The 20,003-nt window shown below is 43.7% G+C and overlaps 1 protein-coding gene across 8 annotated transcripts in view; it reads right to left on the bottom strand.

Annotated features, from left to right (window-relative positions):
• The window catches only part of ndrg3b (ndrg family member 3b), a 59,489-nt gene that overhangs the window by 13,083 nt on the left and 26,403 nt on the right, over positions 1-20,003 (bottom strand). For 5 of the 8 annotated variants that reach the window (XM_014145886.3, XM_014145890.3, XM_014145888.3 and 2 more), the window contains exon 3: positions 16,642-16,674. In XM_014145886.3, coding sequence (XP_014001361.1) covers positions 16,642-16,674 — 33 coding nt within the window. Of the gene's footprint in view, positions 1-3,213; positions 3,572-5,129; positions 5,471-16,641; positions 16,675-20,003 lie in introns of those variants that run through there. The other 3 variants (XM_014145889.3, XM_014145891.3, XM_014145893.3) reach the window with 2 other exon arrangements.

The following is a 20,003-nucleotide window of genomic DNA, read 5'->3' as shown; positions in this document are numbered from 1 at the left end:
CGCTGCATGCATGTCCACGTTGTTCAGTCTCACACCACTGCCAAACACACACGCACAGATGTTGTGTGGATAAGGAAGCAGGGCCCACTCCATGTCCTGTCTCACAGATGCACTGCCTGCCACAAGGTAGCATCTGCTGATGTCTGGTTAATCTAATTATCTAAGGATGGAAATAGCAGTCCGTCCACAGCCCTTAGGCCTGCCTCTAATTCCACATGAATGTCATTTAACGGGTCACAACTTCCTCCAGACACACACACACACACACACACACAACCATCAGCATAACACGATAAATGAAGGCAATGCTTCTAGAGAAACAAGCACATTCTAGTAGTAGCCAGGACAAACATATTTTCACTATTTCACTAATATCATCGAAATCAATAAATCATAGCACATTTTTGGGCTCCTTCAGTAGTTTTTACTGATAAAATAGAATTGTGTAGATTTGTTTATTTTTATATACCATTTATATTCCTAAAAACATACATTGAAAATTATACTGTTGCTGCTTCCTGTCGTCATGGTTTTTTGGTTTATGGCCGAGTGTCAAAACACCAGTTTAAGATGAATAATTAATATGCCGAAATAAGTTGTGATATTTTGAAGACCAATACATAAAAGTTACTCCCCACATACATTCCCCAATATCTACCAAGTGATCGTCAAGCCTGTAATTGATTAGCTTGTTCTACTGTAATCAATAGCGCCTGCAAATGAATCACTCACATCGATATTGTATTGAAATCAATAGAACTGGGACAATAACCGTGGCGAAATGTACCGTTTGCGCTCTTCTAACAGACAAACCTCAATGAAATTGGGTTTACTACATGCGTCTGTCGAGTAAGTCAATATATGATAGTAAATGTAGCACATTCACATTTTCACAACAATTACATCTATTTCTTCCTACTTTAACCACAGAGAGACTTAATGGTCCTAATCTCAATTTAACCAGGCGCTCTAGACATAAGCTCATGCAGCAGGCTGAACGTTTGACATCCTTACTAGTAGGCCTACTGTTAAGTCAAACTGGTGTTGTGGTTTCAATAACTTTGTGTGTGATGCATGTTTTTGTCTGGTAGCAATAATGGTGTGATGTCTATTTCATAATCAAATACTGTAATACAAAAGCAGAGACCCAAATATAGGACTGCTAAATATGTGTGCCTGCTTCAGTGTTCAGTTTCCGTCCATTGGTGCAGTTGAAAACCACAGAGAGGGTGGTTTTTGAAGGCCATACTGCGTCAGATCTCACTGGATGGCTGCCACACTGAGACGTAGGGGAGATTAGGCTAAACCAGGCTGTTCAGCAGCCTGCTGGCTGCATACACACCCCATGTCTAAAAAAAGCATCAACATACACACACCCTATGATAATCAGTACATTGGAGAAGGAAGACACACAGATGAGGACAATAACGTCACTCAAATCATAATTCATGGTGTGTCGTTGTTCTCCTCCAGCTGACACCTGGAAGACTGACACTACAGTATCTAGGTGCGGAGGAGTGAAAATAGAATAGACGGTTGAAAGGCCAGGCTGTGTGAAAGGTTGTTTGTGTGCGAGATGGAGGCTTCATGCGGGGTGCCTTCAGAACACACAGCCTAGTCACTGACCAAAGAGGCTCCAGTCGAGGTTGCCACTTCTGTAGTCTAACCCACAAACACACGTGTTGTGTAGCCTAGGGCTTTTAACTACCAGATGAAATGGAAGCCTGACAGAAAAAAAAACAAGACAAAAAACAAAGCACTCAATGCATTGAAACCAGCAGCAGTACCCAAAATTCTGAAAACAGACATAGCCCTATCTGCCTCATTGTTTGTTTTTGTGTGTTCCTGGCACAAGGTCAAGGGTGCTGTGCACTGCTGACATTTGGCTCGTTGTGACTAAAGAAGAGGGAGGCACTGCAGTGGTTGTCAACAGTGGATGGGTCAGTGAATGGGTCAGGTGATGGGGAGAGGGGCTCAGCTGCTGCAATTTACCCCCTCTAAATGACAACAGGAGTAACTTCCTAGTTAAAGTGGAACTGACAGCGTTTTAGCAACATGAAATCTTATTTTAATCTGTTCATATACACCCCCAGGAAGAATATGACATGTACATTTTTTTGACTTGGTCATTTTCAAGTTTTCATAAATTCTTAGAATGTTTTGGAATTACGTATACTAAGGCCTATGTGAAAGTTCTATAGCAGTATAGAGTGGGAAAGTGGCTGTGTGTTTGGACAATTAATAGACACGGCAGGAAATAAAACATCTGTCTCGTCCAGGACCGGAGTCCACGCAGACAGGTCCTACCATCATTCACTTTGAACTGGACTGTGTGTTTACAGGCTGTTGGTCCTACCATCATTCACTTTGAACTGGACTGTGTGTTTACAGGCTGTTGGTCCTACCATCATTCACTTTGAACTGGACTGTGTGTTTACAGGCTGTTGGCCACCACACCGCGGACGGGACGGCTGTTGCACGCACGCTGCATTAGAACGCATTCACCAAAAATCTAACTTTATTTGTCAGATTCTCCGAATACAACCGGTGTAGACCTTACTGTAAAATGCTTACTTACAAGCCCTTAACCAACAATTCAGTTAAGAAAATATTTCCAAAATAAACGAAAGTAAAAAATGTAATAAAAAAGGATCACTATAAAATAACAATAACAAGGGTCAATGTGCAGGGGTACATGTTAGTCGAGGTCATGTGTACATGTAGGTAGGGGTAAAGTCATTATGCATAGATAATAAACAGCGAGTAGCAGCAGTGTAAAAACAAAGGGGGGGGCATCACCGCATGGCTCTCGATGGTCACAAAATACACCTGAATGGATTTCTGCAAATACCACAGGAGTCCTCTTACATTTGGGAACTTTACAGTCCTATTGATCAAACAACCATGAAAGGTAGGCTCTCTCTCCCTCAGTTATGCACATCAACAACAACAAGATGAACAACTAATGCTAGCGAGAGCAAGATGAGCTAACATCTAATGAAGGAACATTAGATAAACCCTCTCAAACTTTCAGGTAGTTGGCTGTCAAAATTGCACTGATAAACAATGGGGAATTGTAGCCTACTCGTCCTTCTACAGCTTGCTTGCCAAAGCCTACTTGTCCCAACCAAGCTAACTGGCTAAAGTTGTCTAGCTTGCTAGCTACTTCCAGACACAAATGAGGGAACACCTCACTCTGATCATTGTACTCACCCTAGCAGAGCTGGTTAGGCTTTTTACATGTTATCTAGAGCATTCGTGACTAACTATTACTTTTTTGCCTATGTTTACTGACACTGTCATATTCAGAGGGTGTTGCTTATTTGTAAATTCATCAGTTCTTCTGCGCTCCGGCACACTCAGATGAGAGTATTCTGAAATCGGAGTAGATAGCCAGAGTGAATTTGCGAACACAAGAGATATGCTAACTGGATAAGTCGTTCCAAGTTCTTGCTAGCTAACCAAATGATGCCTGCATCTCTAGCTGTGTATAGCCACCGAAAGACGATATGAGAAGAAATATTCAGTCACCCCCTCCTCCATTGACATGTCATCCTCCTAGCAGCCAGCTAGCTAGCTAACGTTACGCTCCGTGTTTTTGGCCTTCTATATAGATACGCTAGCCTATTAGCCACGTTATGACAGACTTGTGATCATTGCCCTTGCTAGCTTTATCATATTGACATTCCCAGCCTTAGTTACATTCGTACGTTTTTGTCCAAACTATTGAGTCATTGAAACAGGGCATCCCAAATGGAGGCAACAAACAATGTACCAGACCAGCTGTGATTTACCAAGACATGTATTGGTGAATTACATTAATCATGCATTAAACGGCATCCATCTATTCTGCCAACAATGCCTTAGTGTTCACTATGGAATGTTGAGTCAAATAGAAGCTATTTTTAAAACCTCTTATAAAAAGTTGGTTTTGTAGCATAAACTGGGAATTTGCTATGTTTAACTGATATGATTGTCTGTTGATATCTGGAGAGTAGTTAAAACGCTATCAGTTCCACTTTAATTAAAGAAAACACACAAGCTGAACACTATTGGTTACCACGACAACAGAGCCCACAGCCACAAAGTCATAATTATGACTAAACGCCACCCATTTCTACAATTTCTTCTTAAAATGTGATTTTAAACCTAACCCCACGCCTAACCTTAAATTAAGACAAAAAAGCACATTTTTGAAGCCAATTCTGACTTTGTAGCTGTGTTAACTAGTTGAAACTAGTTCCATATTACAAAATAACACTGTTCCATAATACAGAAAGAAAAGCAACATTGTCATCATATCAGTGGTATTGTTTTGCAGAGCCACTTTGAGCTAAATGAGGAAGAAAGGTTCAAGGATGTCTCAGCAGGAGGCGAGGCAGGGTTCTGATAAACATTCAACAGTCTGCTCTGTGCCAACATTTTGCTACATCCCCCTGTAACCTGTGGCAAAAGAGAGACAGGGAGGAGGAGAGATGTATAACCTGAAATTATATGGTAGGAATCTGTTTCTCTCTTAGACTAGAGCTCAAGCCTCCCCAGTCTGGCCTGGCCACAGACAGGAGCAGACACTGATCCCAGAAGAGGAAGGAACCAGTCTGGTCCAGTCCACACAGTGGCACCAGGCCGTGACTCAAGCAAGGAGAGCAGCCATTTCAAAAATAAACCTTGTCCCAGCTGGTGGTTAATTTCTCCTTTCTAAGAGAAATGCTGCACAAAAACAAACCGTGCCATATTTGATTCCTGTAATTGCAAGGAATGCAGAGAAGAGGGCCTTCATCTCAAAGGAGAGAGACCTTTCTCCTGTCCTCTAAACCGAACCCCTCCCAGTGCTGAACCCCCACCCTCACCACCGTTCATCCACTCCACCTGCTGGGGTAAACAACGCTTGCAGTGGAACTGGCCCCAAATTTGCGAAGCAGGTTGTTCGTTCCCTCAGTCATACGCTCGTCCACATCGCCACAGTACCTAACACACCTTCACATGCCAGAGCAGAGAAAAATCACACACACACCCGACAGCTTGCTTTTAGCTTTGTTAGCGCACGATCAACAGGCAGGCCACAGGGTGACTGGCATATCAGAAATAAACACAACCCCACACACACAAACCGACAAAGTCCCACTCACCACCACACCAATGGTCGAACAGGCAATGGCAATCTGGTTGAGGTCCAGAACGGCTGTCATTTTGTCAGTAGAAGAGAGGAGTGCTGTCGGTCTGTCCCTGTGTTGTCTGAAAAGGGGCGGTGGTGGTGACGCTGGCAGCAGAGCGGAGAGGTGGCTGCAGGAGGGGGGCAGCAACAGAATGGAGCACGGAGCCCACAAGGAACGACTAAAATGTTTGGTAACAGCAACTGGTCCCACCAAATGAGGGGAGGATCATGCGTGAGAGAGGGAAACTAAAGGAGCGAGCGAGGGAGAGGCACGTGTTAATGGGAGCTGGAGAGAGACGTGGAGGAGGTATAGAGAAAGAAGGAGGGGGGGTGCGTTCCTCGCTGGGTAAGCGCAAAGCTCTCAGGGGCGTCTGGACGCTCAGCAACCCTCTAATTGGACTTAGAAGGTCAGATGGGCTGGTAGGAGGCGGGAGGGGTAAGGAAGGGTTGAGGAGGGCTGAACGAGTGTCAGGGAAAGGGCGGAGCTCACCAACCCTGACATACATCACCACAGCGTGTCAGAGGAAGAACAGAGAAGAGGATAAAAAAAAAAAATACCTGTGGATTGGCTGACATGAATATCTGTCTAAACGATCACTCACATACAGTTGAAGTCGGAAGTTTACATACACCTTAGCCAAATACATTTAAACTCGGTTTTCGACATTTAATCCTAGTAAAAATGTCCCTGTCTTAGGTCAGTTAGGATCACCACTTTATTTTAAGAATGTGAAATGTCAGAATAATAGTTGAGGATGATTTATTTCATCTTTTATTTCTTTCATCACATTCCCAGTGGGTCAGAAGTTTACATACACTCAATTAGTATTTGGTAGCATTGCATTTAAAATGCTTAACTTGGGTCAAACGTTTTGGGTAGCCTTCCACAAGCTTCCCACAATAAAATGGGTGATTTTGGCCCATTCCTCCTGACAGAGCTGGTGTAACTGAGTCAGGTTTCTAGGCCTCCTTGCTTGCTTGCTTGCTCACACACACACACACACACACACACACACACACACACACACACACACACACACACACACACACACACACACACACACACACACACACACACACACACACACACACACACACACACACACACACACACACACACACACACACACACACACACACACACACTTTCAGTTCTGCCCACACATTTTCAATAAGATTGAGGTCAGGGCATTGTGACGGCCACTCCCATACCTTGACTTTGTTGTCCTTAAGCCATTTTGCCACAACTTTGGAAATATGCTTGGGGTCATTGTCCATTTGGAAGACCCATTTGCGACCAAGCTTTTACTTCCTGACTGATGTCTTGAGATGTTGCTTCAATATATCCAGATACATTTCTTCCCTCATGATGCCATCTATTTTGTGAAGTGCACCAGTCCCTCCTGCAGCAAAGCACCCCCACAACATGATGCTGCCACCCCCATGCTTCACGGTTGGGATGGTGTTCTTCTGCTTGCAAGCCTCCCTCTTTTTCCTCCAAACATAACGATGGTCATTATGGCCAAACAGTTCTATTTTTCTTTCATCAGACCAAGGGACATTTCTCCAAAAAGTATGATCTTTGTCTCCATGTGCAGTTGCAAACCGTAGTCTGGGTTTTTTATGGTGGTTTTGGAGCAGTGGCTTCTTTCTTGCTGAGCGGCCTTTCAGGTTAATGTCGATATTGGACTCGTTTTACTGTGGATATAGATACTTTTGTACCTGGTTTCCTCCAGCATCTTCACAGGGTTCTTTGCTGTTGTTCTGGGATTGATTTGCACTTTTCGCACCAAAGTACGTTCATCTCCAGGAGACAGAACGCGTCTCCTTCCTGAGCTGTATGACGGCTGCGTGGTCCCATGGTGTTTATACTTGCGTACTATTGTTTGTACAGATGAACGTGGTACCTTCAGGCGTTTGGAAATTGCTCCCAAGGATGAACCAGACTTGTGGAGGTCTACAATTTTTTTGCTGAGGTCTTGGCTGATTTCTTTTGATTTTCCCATGATGTCAAGCAAAGAGGCACTGAGTTTGACGATAGGCATTGAAATGCATCCACAGGTACACCTCCAATTGACTCAAATTATGTCAATTAGCCTATCAGAAGCTTCTAAAGCCATGACATTTTCTGGAATGTTCCAAGCTGTTTAATTAAAGGCACAGTCAATTTAGTGTATGTACATTTCTGACCCACTGGAATTGTGATAGTGAATTATAAGTGAAATAATCTGTCTGTAAACAATTGTTGGAAAAATTACTTGTGCCATGCACAAAGTAGATGTCCTAACCGACTTGCCAAAACTATAGTTTGTTAACAATACATTTGTGGAGTCGTTGAAAAATGAGTTTTAATGACTCCAACCTAAGTTTATGTAAACTTCCCACTTCAACTGTAGATGTCTAATCCACAGATAAACCCCAAATAAGAGCAGGTTCCTGGAGTTAGAACGATCTTAACTTATTGAAGTAAAGTGGCAGTCCTGGAATCACACAACAAATGTTAGATAACATTCCACTTGGACAAAGTGTTAATGAACCATGCCAGGCTAACTTTGTCTTAAAGACAGCTGTACGTACTACCTACTTGACCTGGAAGTTTTTAAGACAGCGGAAATGACCCTGAACAGTCTACAACTGTGTAGATCACTAGGCCAGGCTCTGAGCAGACTTGCACCATTGACATTTGATAGCTTCTAAAGCGGAGATCTAAAAGGTGGAGTTCTTTGAGATGTCTGTCTAAGTGTACTTAAAGCTTCTTGACAGGAAACACCTGCCTTACAGTGACATTACTGTGAGGGGGAGAGGGTATCCCTGCAAATGAGGCTTCCCTGAGCCACATACAGCCCCCTCTCTGCAGGGTACATGCTTTGTGCACATCGAGGGTGTGGGAGAGACTAAAACCAGGTGTTTTGTGCAAGGTTGGCTTCTAGTTTACAATAACTGCTAACTGTTATGATCAGCCAACAAACTGTCAACTTGTTGTTGTGTACAGTACTGAACTATCAGCTCAAAAAGAGTCACAAGAAAGAGTAACTTCATGCCTGCATAGCAAAATGTCTCTTCAGAAATTTGCAGTTCAGGGTATCAGCCTAAGAGGGCGCTACATACTTACTAATTACCATAAGATAGTGAATTGTACATTTTCCATATCGACCAATGTGTTTACACTAACCTGTGCATTCATCTACCCCTCCTCTCCATTACCACACTCTCCTCCCCACCACCCGTGATGGCCGTGTTGGGATATAAATACCCTGACCCTCCAAAAATGACTCCTTCACATTAAATCTGTCTCTCGGTGGGCGGGCGCCCAACATCTGTCGTAAAGAGTCAGGACCCTGCCCTTACGCTGGTCATCTAGGTCACAGAACACCAGGGGAGACCGCATGACCGACCTATAGGAAAAACACTGAGAGGACATAAGGTTGGTTGTCGTCAGCACTGTAAACTTTATTTCCAGGCTTTGTGCCAGTCAGGGCATTACAATGGGCACTATGCTGAAAACAGACAGACCACATGACATGCCAGGGTGGAGGATAGGATGTTGTCAAGCAGTCACATCAATAACATCAACGAGTAGGCTAACCCCGAACAAAAACAAACCAAGCCCAAAATATTGCTTACACATGGCCAGTCAAGGACACCATCATCAAACTAAAGAACACTTGTCATGGTTAAAGCAAAGAAATGTTGAATTCAGCTCTGTCAGCAATACTTAATTATATCAACTGATGGTTTTGCAATTCTATACCCTTGCTCCCTGGGGTTTAGTCAGACTCATACGTGTGCGAATGATGCCATCTTCTGGAGGCCAATCACTGGTGCTTTGAGGTACACTAATATTACACAATTTCCACTCAATCACTGGACTGGAAAAATATCATCTCTACTGTGTCAAGAATAGAGTTAAGGGGATTGCCATGACAACCATGCCTTTTTATGTTTTGTGACAGACAAAATGGTGATGCACTGCCTGTTTCCATTATCATAACCATATCTCAGTCCCACCTAATGACAGCCCAGTTGAACCGAATGCTCTCCTCTGTACCTTGAAATAGCAGCTAAGGCACTGCATCGCAGTTGATAGCTGTGCCACTAGAGATCCTGGTTCACTAGAGATCCTGGTTCAAGTCCAGCTGCGAACCGGGAGACCCATGGGGTGGTGCACAATTGGCACCGGGTCGTCCGGGTTAGGGGAGGGTTTGACAGGCAGGGATGTCCTTGTCCCATCGCGCACTAGCAACTCCTGTGGCGGGCCGGGCGCATGCACGCTGACATGGTCGCCAGGTGTACAGTGTTTACTCCAAAACATTGTGTCAAGAAGCAGTGCGGCTTGGTTGGGTTGTGTTGTGTTACGGAGGACGCATGGCTCTCGACCTTCACCTCTCCCAAGTCCGTATGGGAGTTGCAGCGATGAGACAAGACTGGAACTACCAATTGGATACCACGAAAATTGGGGAGAAAAAGAGGTGAGAGGTTTTTTTAAAGGCAAACAGAACACACGCAGAGAACACTGTCCTTCATTCCATCCTAAACCAATATTCATACTTTCCATTTCTCCCTCCTAACCATGACGGATAGGAGACCAAATTAAGTGACCAAGTACAGCAACCTATTTCCAACCCCTCTGTACGGTTATAAAAATAGGGAAATATTCCTAGGTGTAATGAGGGAAAATGAGAAGAGGGACCTTTGGATCGGAAAGTTTCCGGTCAATTTTTCCGGAAATTAAGCCCTGGAATTTGGTGAATTTTGTTTAAATTCATTAAAAAAAAGTTAGCTTATAACAGTGAACCTTCTTTGTGGGATACACAAGGCAATTTTAGGTCTTGTGGCATATTTTGGTTAAACTATCCCCAATTCAATGGAATCGCAACCCTCTGCATGTACAGTGCATTCTTCCATCACATGTACAGCTGATTCTCAAGATCTTGCACACAAACGAGATGCTATTGAGCCCACACTACGACACTGTCTGAGCCAAGGACTACAAGCTTTCTGGTAAGTTTTGATTACCATACTGGGTGGGGTGAATATATTTTATAAACTCAGCAAAAAAAGAAACATCCCTTTTCCAGGACCCTGTCTTTCAAAGATGACTCGTAAAAATCCAAATAACTTCCCAGATCATCATTGTAAAGGTTTTAAAACACTGTTTCCCATGCTTGTTCAATGAACCATAAACAATTAATGAACATGACCCTGTGGAACAGTCGTTAAGACACTAACAGCTTACAGATGGTAGGCAATTAAGGTCACAGTTATGAAAACTTAGGACACTAAAAGAGGCCTTTCTACTGACTCTGAAAAACACCAACAGAAAGATGCCCAGGGTCCCTGCTCATCTGCGTGAACGTGCCTTAGGCATGCTGCAAGGAGGCATGAGGACTGCAGATGTGGCCAGGGCAATAAATTGCAATGTCCGTACTGTGAGACGCCTAAGACAGCGCTACAGGGAGACAGGACGGACAGCTGATCATCCTCGCAGTGGAAGATCACGTGTAACAACACCTGCACAGGATCGGTACATCCAAACATCACACCAGGAACGCACAATCCCTCCATCAGTGCACAGACTGTCCGCAATAGGCTTAGAGAGGCTGGACTGAGGGGCTTGTAGGCCTGTTGTAAGGCAGGTCCTCACCAGACATCACCAGCAACAACGTCACCTATGGGCACAAACCCACTGTCGCTGGGCCAGACAAGACTGGCAAAAAGTGTTCCTCACTGACGAGTCGCGATTTTGTCTCACCAGGGGTGATGGTCGGATTCACGTTTATCGTCGAAGGAATGAGCGTTTCACCGAGGCCTGTAGTCTGGAGCGGGATCGATTTGGAGGTGGAGAGTCCGTCATGGTCTGTGGCGGTGTGTCACGGCATCATCGGACTGAGCTTGTTGTCATTGCAGGCAATCTCAATGCTGTGCATTACAGGGAAGACATCCTCCTCCCTCATGTGGTACCCTTCCTGCAGCTCATCCTGACATGACAATGGCACCAGCCATACTGCTTGTTCAGTGCGTGATTTCCTGCAAGACAGGAATGTAAGTGTTCTGCCATGGCCAGCGAAGAACCCGGATCTCAATCCCATTGAGCACGTCTGGGACCTGTTGGGATCGGAGGGTGACATGGAATTGTATTGTTTTTTATTAGTTTTTTTCCCCTAATCTTTACAGGAAAATGCCATGTGCACTCTGATGTGTGGAGACATTTCACTGCAGCTAATGTAGAAGGAAAAGCTGTGTACCTTTGCAAATACTGTTCCAAAACATTTGTTGAAGAACGCGTCAAAGATGCAGAATCATCTGGCCAAGTGCATAAAGTTCCCCTCAGCGCTCACAACAAGCAACCTCTGACAAAAGTCCCTCTACTCCTATTCGAGGTGAAAATGATAAATCAGACACCTTATCGGTAGCAACAGCTCATGGTCCTCCTGGAATCAGAAGTTTTTTTGACTCAATGGAGGAACGTAGTCAGAGAAATGCTGATGAATGTCTTGCTTGAGCTTTGTATGCAACTGGTTCACCTCTGATGTTCACAGGCAATGTGAATTGGAAAAGATTACTGAATGTTCTTCACCCAGCATACACCCCTCCAATAGACATGCTTTATCTAATAATTTGCTGGATGCAGAGTTCAACAGAGTTCAAGTGAAGGTCAAGCAAGTCATAGAGAAAGCTGACTGTATTGCAATCATCTCTGATGGGTGATCGAATGTTTGTGGGCAAGGAATAATTAACTAGATCTCCACTCCTCAACCAGTATTTCTACAAAGGGCACAGACACAAGGGACAACAGACATACTGGTCTCTACATTGCAGATGAGCTGAAGGCAGTCATCAATGACTTTGGACCATAGAAAGTATTTGCACTGGTGACAGACAATGCTGCGAACATGAAGGCTGCTTGATCTAAAGTGGAGAACTCCTACCCTCACATCATGCATTGAATCTGTTCCTCAAGGACATCATGGCACTGAAAACAATAAACACTCTACAAGAGAGCCAAGGAAATGGTTAGGTGTGTGAAGGGTCATCAAGTTGCAGCAGCAATCTACCTCACCAAGCAAAGTGAGAAGAATAAGAGCACCACATTGAAGCTGCCCAGCAACACCCGTTGAGGTGGTGATGTCATCATGCTTGACAGTCTCCTGGAGGGGAAGGAGTCTCTCCAAGAAATGGCCATATCACAGTCTGCCGATATGGACAGCCCCATCAAGAGGATCCTCCTGGATGATGTATTTTGGGAGAGAGTGGTAAGCAGCCTGAAACTCCTGAAACCTATAGCAGTAGCCATTGCACAGATTGAGGGAGACAATGCCATCCTGTCTGATGTTCATACTCTGCTTGTAGATGTAAGAGAAGAAATCCGTACTGCCCTGCTCACTTCACTGTTGCGCCAAGCAGAAGAAACTGCAGTTCTGAAATACATCAAAAAGCATGAAGACTTCTGCCTGAAGCCCATACATGCCGCAGCGTACATGTTGGACCCTAAGTATGCTGGCAAGAGCATCCTGTCTGGTGTCATCACTACCATGTCTCGCCACCTTGGCCTTGATGAGGGCAAGGTTCTTGAGACTGGCGAAGTATACTTCCAAGCAAGGGCTTTGGGATGGAGATGCAATATGGCAGTCGTGCCAACATATCTCATCAGCCACCTGGTGTAAGGGACTTTGTGGCCCTTTCCCCTGTTGCCTCCATCATCCTCCGAATCCCACCAACATCAGCCGCCTTAGTGTAACTAGTCCTTGTTTGGGAACACACACACACACACACACACACACACACACACACACACACACACACACACACACAACAGGCTGACCAATACAAGGGTTGAAAAATTGGTGGCCATCCGGGCAAATGTGAGGCTTTTTGAGCCTGACAAGCCATCCTCAACGAGGTTGGAAAGTGACAGTGAAGATGAGGCCTCAGTCTGATGTTTAAGAGGTGGACATTGAGGAGGTCCAGGGAGAGAGGAAGACAACTAAAGCTTTAGTTTCTAGATCATTTTACAGATGTATGTTGAAAACATTTTTGGGAGATGGAACATTGGGGATCATTCAATATTCCTTTTGTTGTTCAGTGAAATCATCCCATGTGGAGAGTCAACTCATTTAATTTAAGTTCATTTCGTAACTAAATTGTTTAATTTATTTCTATTGGAAAGATCTAATCATTTGCAATTGTCTACTTATGATAAGGTTTATGTTTCTGTCTCCATATTACATGGTAAATATATCCAATGCAAAAAACATCTACATTTAAATGGTATCAATATTAATTTGCATATATTCCTATTAATTCCCATATATTCCCCAAAATGTGCAACCCTAGATGTCACCCCTAGGGCTGTGGCGGTGACCAAATTTTGTCAGCCGGTGATTGTCAAGTAAATAACTGTAGGTAATTGACCGTTAATTACCAAACACATTTAGCGTCTCCTGACTTCCACACATAGCCTACATGCCATTTTTAAAACTCTAATAAATATATGTAATATAGCTTAAACTTTCACTATAAATCCATGATTTTTCCATTATTTATTTTAGACAGATCTAAAGAAGCATGATATGAAGAAAATGTGGTCTATTTCAAAAGAAAAAAATAGCATACTCTTGAGTTGTCCTTATGTTAGGTCCTGATGTGGCTATGCCAAATGGCTGTGGGCTACACTAGTTCATTTAGCAGACAAGATTTGCTTATAATACCGTGGAATTGTTTATATTTTATAGTATGAAGAATACAATTGAACAAACCTGAATAAAATCTAAATATTTTCCCTTCTTGTGTGCTGCACAATCCGAAGCGCCTCTCACTCACATGGCTCTCTGTCACGTGATCGGGTCTTTCTCACAGGCTACAAGTGAAGGCAGACACATTGGGGATGCAAACGCGAGTGTCTTTAATTTTTCGGTGCATATTTAAGATATTGGAAGAACTGTCCACATTTACTTTTCGTCAGCCAACATGCTGAGTAGGTTTAACGAACAGCAAAAGCCTATGTCAATCTACTATCCCCCATAGTACAAAAGTTGGCTATGCTATTCTGTGTGAGAAATAAATATTCCAAAACATAGTCTGAGAGAGTTGTGGGATGCAATAGATCCCAGATTAATACAACCACTAGCATAAAAAAAACTGTTTTAAGCAATGTGGCTAATGCAACAGATCAGAACGTTTAGCTTAAAATGTTGATAAACGATTAGGCTATTTCTTCACATTATAAGCGCAGCAATGCGCACATGGTAGTAGGCTATAAGTGCAAATGATCCATTAGCAGGAAAACACAATCAAAAGTGACCACAAATGCAATCATGCATGTAATGCTTTTCTTATAAAAAGGTACATTTTTAAATGGTGAACATTTTTCTTCCCCAAACTCGAAACTCACGCACTGCTTATATATGCCAGTTAGGCTCTACACCCCTTGTAAAGCAAATGAATGTGCTAAATTTTAAGAAGTTATTTGGCCACTTTAGTTACAAACCGTATTAAAACATATCGCAAAAAAAAGGCGTTGTTTCTTATACTGGTCATCATTCACAAGTGGTAGGCTAATATTGTCACCCATCAGACTATTCTTGATTTAATGTTGTCTTTACCTACAGTACCAGTCAAAAGTTGACACACCTAGTCATTGCAGGGTTGCTTTATTTTTAATATTTTCTACATTGTAGAATAATAGTGAAGACAACAAAACTATGAAATAACACATATGGAAACATATAGTAACCAAAAAAAAGTATACAAAATATATTTTATATTTGAGATTCTTCAAAGTAGCCACCCTTTGCCTTGATGACAGCTTTGCACACGCTTGGCTTTCTCTACACACAATCTAATAAAGGAACGGGATGAGAATATATAAGTATAAAATATATGGACGAGCAGTGACAGAGCGGCTAAGATGCAATAGATAGTGAAGGATACAGTATACATACGAGATGAGTAATGCAAGATATGTAAACATTCTTAAAGTGGCATTATTAAAGTGACTAGTGTTTCATTTATTAAAGTGGCTAATGATATCAAGTATATAGGTAGGCAGCCGCCTCTCTGTGCAGGTGGTGGCTTTTTATCAGTCTGATGGCCTTGAGATAGAAGCTGTTTTTCAATTTCTCTGTCCACCTGTACTGGCCTCGCCTTCTGGATGGAAGCGGGGAGAACAGGTAGTGGCTCGGCTGGTTATTGTCCTTGATGAACTTTTTTGCCTTCCTGTGACATCGGGTGTTGTAGGTGTCCTGGAGGGCAGGTAGTTTGCCCCCGGTGAAGCGTTGTGCAGACCGCACCACCCTCTGGAGAGCCCTGCGGTGCAGTTGCCGTATTGTGACTAAACGGCCATGTAGAATTTGACTGCCTTCATGACTCGTGACCTCCGGTGTGGCGGTAATACGGTCATCGCAACAGCCCTAGTCACCCCTCATCCATAGGGCATGCGTTGCCATGACGTCCTTGCTCTCTGCTGGCGAGACGAGGAGTAGACAACAGAGAATGCTCTATTGAGCACACTCAAGATTCAACGTAGCTCCCTACCTGCTGCTATATTTAGCTCCAGCCCTTGATGGGATTGGCAACTTGCAAGGCTGTTTATTTTCTGTTCCATTAATGCCTGGGTCTGTCTGTCTCGGAAAGCGTGACGACGAGGTAGACCTTGAAGTAAATGGTGCTTCAGAAGCCTGCTGAGGCGCAGGATGTTAAATTAGGAAGCCGAATAGCACTGAAGGACTGGGAGAGGAGTCATTAACGGAATGAGATCCAGCAAGGCTTCTCTCAAGGCTCCTGCAGGCGGCTGGGTTAGCTGTATTACACTGCAAAGCCTCAGGGTTGTTAGGATTCAGTGAATACATCCACTGTCTAATAACAGCAATCTACTGCACACCAACCCAGCGGACACAAGTGGCTGAGCTAACAACATACAGCGCCCCCCGTCAAATCTGCCAAAAGTATTGCTTGGCCAATCAATCACCAATCAGAGAAGTGTCTTACAAGGTCGCATGAGAGGAGAGAGTGTGTGCGTGGAAATAAGTCAACCATGTATCATAGTTAGCTTTGTTTCCTTCTCCCTATCAGCTAGATGCACATTACAATAGCTGTGTTTACACAAGCAGCCCAATTCTGATATTTTCCCCAATTATTGGCAAAAGAGCTGATCTGACTGGGCAAAACACCAATTAGTGAAAAAAGATCAGAATTGGGCTGCCTTTGTAAACACAGTCATTATCACTTACCATGATGGTGTTGGTCAGATTGCCACCCAGAAACCACAAAACAACATATTTGCGTTCCCCAAAGACTCAAGAGTAATTAGCACAGCATCAAAGCTGCAACAATCTCACAGACTGACCAGCCTAATGTAGACAACACACTCCTGGCCAATAGGCCCTAGATCCACAGAGAGCAGTCTGATTTGGGCTGGATCCAAATGTGCCCAGCCATTCCATGATATGTTAGGCACATTTCATACATCTAAGAGATGTTTGACTCACCTGACAGTCAAAGTCCTGGAAGTTCCGCCCATTCTGCAGAGAGAAGAACATTTTTGGATGAGTTTAAGTCATAAACAAGTGCCAGATCTCTTAACCTTCTAATCTACAGAGTGAGCAAAAGAGAGCTGAGTAAGCACGAGGGTAAAAAGCTCCTCTTCTCTCCTCAGTCATTATCCCTCAGTACTCCATTCTGCTCCAAGGCCTTCTGAAGAGCCTGTAGAGCCACAGCCATCACTAGGAGGCAGAGGGCAACACGAGCCATCTCAGATCACTGTGTGGAGTAGATTACCTCTAGTGGCTGATGCCAGGCCCTGCCTCGCTCTCCCTCTCTGTGTGTGTGTTTCACCCTGTGTTGTTTGTGTCATTACTGTCCTCATACTGAGTCCTCTACCCACCCTCATCATTAGCAGTGATGTACTGCTGGAGAGGAGAGTGAAGACACTGAGCAGATGTCGCAGGGCTAATACAGGATCATTACTGCAGATAGGACCCTTACAGTCAGAACAAACACGCTCTCACTCACGGGCACATTCCCCACTACAGTCAGTCAGGCCAGATTTAACAAGGCAGGGTCAAGGGGTTTATGCTTGCAGAGTGGTTTAAGTGCCTCAGCCACCCACCATCGTGTAGTGAGCAAAGTGAGATGCTGTTTTAAAACTTCAAATATTGCCCACTATGCAAGCCCTCTTCCTGACAATGTAAATCTTTTATCAGCGCCAAGTACCTGCTAACTACCAATACAGTCTCATTTAATCTACCATTACTTTTAGTGCAGCAGGTAGCCTAGCGGTTACGAGCGTTAGGCCAGTAACCAAAAAGGTTGCTGGTTTGAATCCCCGAGCCCACTCGATGAAAACCCTGGTCGATGTGCCCTTGAGCAAATGTAAATCTAATATCATCACACTTTGGCTCAGCCTCTCATATCATCTCCTCCAGCCTGGTTTCCAAGGGTTACCACCGCAGCAGCAGCAGGCTGGGCTATGTCAGCAGACTGATAACATGTAGATGTGGAGATTGACAGAGCTGTGCATGGACCTGTGCATGGACCCTCTGTTTAGATGTAGTTCTTGCAATTGGCTAAATGATCAGGCGAGGCTAGTGAAAGGTGAACCTATGTGGGAGTAAAGGAGTGTGAAAGTGGAAGTTAACACTAGAACCACCAAAGGCCACTGATGATCTGCTCCTTCCCTGACTTCACTTAAATATTTGTATTTTACATTTCTTAAGTTGTCAGAATTGTTTAAAATCACAAGCAGAAAAGTATTGAGGTTATTTATCAGTTTCCCCCCCCCCCCCCCCCACACCTCTTACTACCTTAAGGGGCCAAGACAAATGCGCAGTACGGTGTTGGTACCCAGGCGTTAATGTGTCCTTCTCCTTTGTCCTGACTGTCCTGTCAGGAGCCAATGGGTCAGATCAGCTTGGCAATGGTTGACCGTAACCAGACCTCGCTCACCCACAGAAGCTGGGAGGAGGGAGCTGGTGGGCGTTGACAGCTCACAGCCTGTCGTAAATTTTCCACTCCAGTATTAATCAAAGGAATGTCTTTGTTAACCTGTTTAGGATAGGGGGCAGTATTGACACGGCTGGATAAAAAACGTACCCGATTTAATCTGGTTACCACTCCTACCCAGTAACTAGAATATGCATATACTTATTACACATGGATAGAAAACACCCTAAAGTTTCTAAAACTGTTTGAATGGTGTCTGTGAGTATAACAGAACTCATTTGGCAGGCAAAAACCTGACAAGGTTTCAGGCAGGAAGTGGCCTGTCTGACAAGGTGTCGTTCTTCTTGTCTCTGTTTATTGAAGAGTGAGGATCTTAGCTGTCCCGTGACACTTCCTACGGCTGCAATAGGGTCTCAGAAGGCGGCAAAAAGCTGAATCGTGGCTTTGCAGGCTCTGGCTGAAACAAAGTAGCGCGTTTGGGTAGTGGCTGGTTACAGTACTGTGAGACTCAGGCGCGTGCCCGCGTCGACCGAAAGCTTTGTTTACTTTCCTCAGTTTAGCTAAATGGACATTCCCGGTCGGAATATTATCGCTTTTCTACGAGAAAAATGGCATAAAAATGGATTTTAAACAGCGGTTGACATGCTTCGAAGTACGGTAATGGAATATTTAGATTTTTTTTGTCACGAATTGCGCCATGCGCGCGACCCTGATTTACCATTTCAGATAGTGTCTGGGACGCACGAACAAAACGCCGCTATTCGGATATAACGATGGATTATTTTGGACCAAACCAACATTTGTTATTGAAGTAGCAGTCCTGGGAGTGCATTCTGACGAAGACAACAAAAGGTAATCAAACTTTTATAATAGTAAAGCTGATATTGGTGAGTGCTAAACTTGCCGGGTGTCTAAATAGCTAGCCCGTGATGCCTGGGCTATGTACTTAGAATATTGCAAAATGTGCTTTCACCAAAAAGCTATTTTCAAATCGGACATATCGAGTGCATAGAGGAGTTCTGTATCTATAATTCTTAAAATAATTGTTATGCTTTTTGTGAACGTTTATCGTGAGTAATTTAGTAAAATGTTAGCGAATTCCCCGGAAGTTTGCGGGGGGTATGCTAGTTCTGAACGTCACATGCTAAGGTTAAAAGCTGGTTTTTGATATAAATATGAACTTGATTGAACAAAACATGCATGTATTGTATAACATAATGTCCTAGGGTTGTCATCTGATGAAGATCATCAAAGGTGAGTGCTGCATTTAGCTGTCTTCTGGGTTTTTGTGACATTATATGCTAGCTTGAAAAATGGGTGTCTGATTATTTCTGGCTTGGTACTCTGCTGACATAATCTAATGTTTTGTTTTCGTTGTAAAGCCTTTTTGAAATCGGACAGTGTGGTTAGATTAACGAGTCTTGTCTTTAACCTGTTTGGGCTAGGGGGCAGTATTGAGAATTTTGGAAAAAATATGTGCCCATTTTTAACTGCCTCCTACACCAACTCAGAAGCTAGAATATGCATATTATTGTTCAGGTTTGGATAGAAAACACCCTAAAGTTTCTAAAACTGTTTGAATGGTGTCTGTGAGTATAACAGAACTCCTATGGCAGGCAAAAACCTGACAAGGTTTCATGCAGGAAGTGGCCTGTTTGACAAGGAGTCGTGCGTCTTGCATCTGTTTATTGAAGAGTAAGGATCTTAGCTGTAACGTGACAATTCCCAGGGCTCCAATAGGCTCTCAGGACCCGGGAAAATCATGAACGTTGACGAGGCAGCCTCAGGCTGAAACAGATTATCACCTTATCCAAGTGTCCCATTAGGTGACAATGGAATGAGGCGCGTGCGCGATTAGCCCCCGTGGAGTATTTTAATTCGGCTGTTTAGTTTATTGCAGATTCCCGGT

This window comes from Salmo salar, chromosome 15, assembly GCF_965601325.2.
Source record: "Salmo salar chromosome 15, fSalSal1, whole genome shotgun sequence".
NCBI lineage: Eukaryota > Metazoa > Chordata > Actinopteri > Salmoniformes > Salmonidae > Salmo > Salmo salar.
Note: the sequence above shows the minus strand (reverse complement) of the source record. Positions and strands in the feature narration are given on the sequence as shown.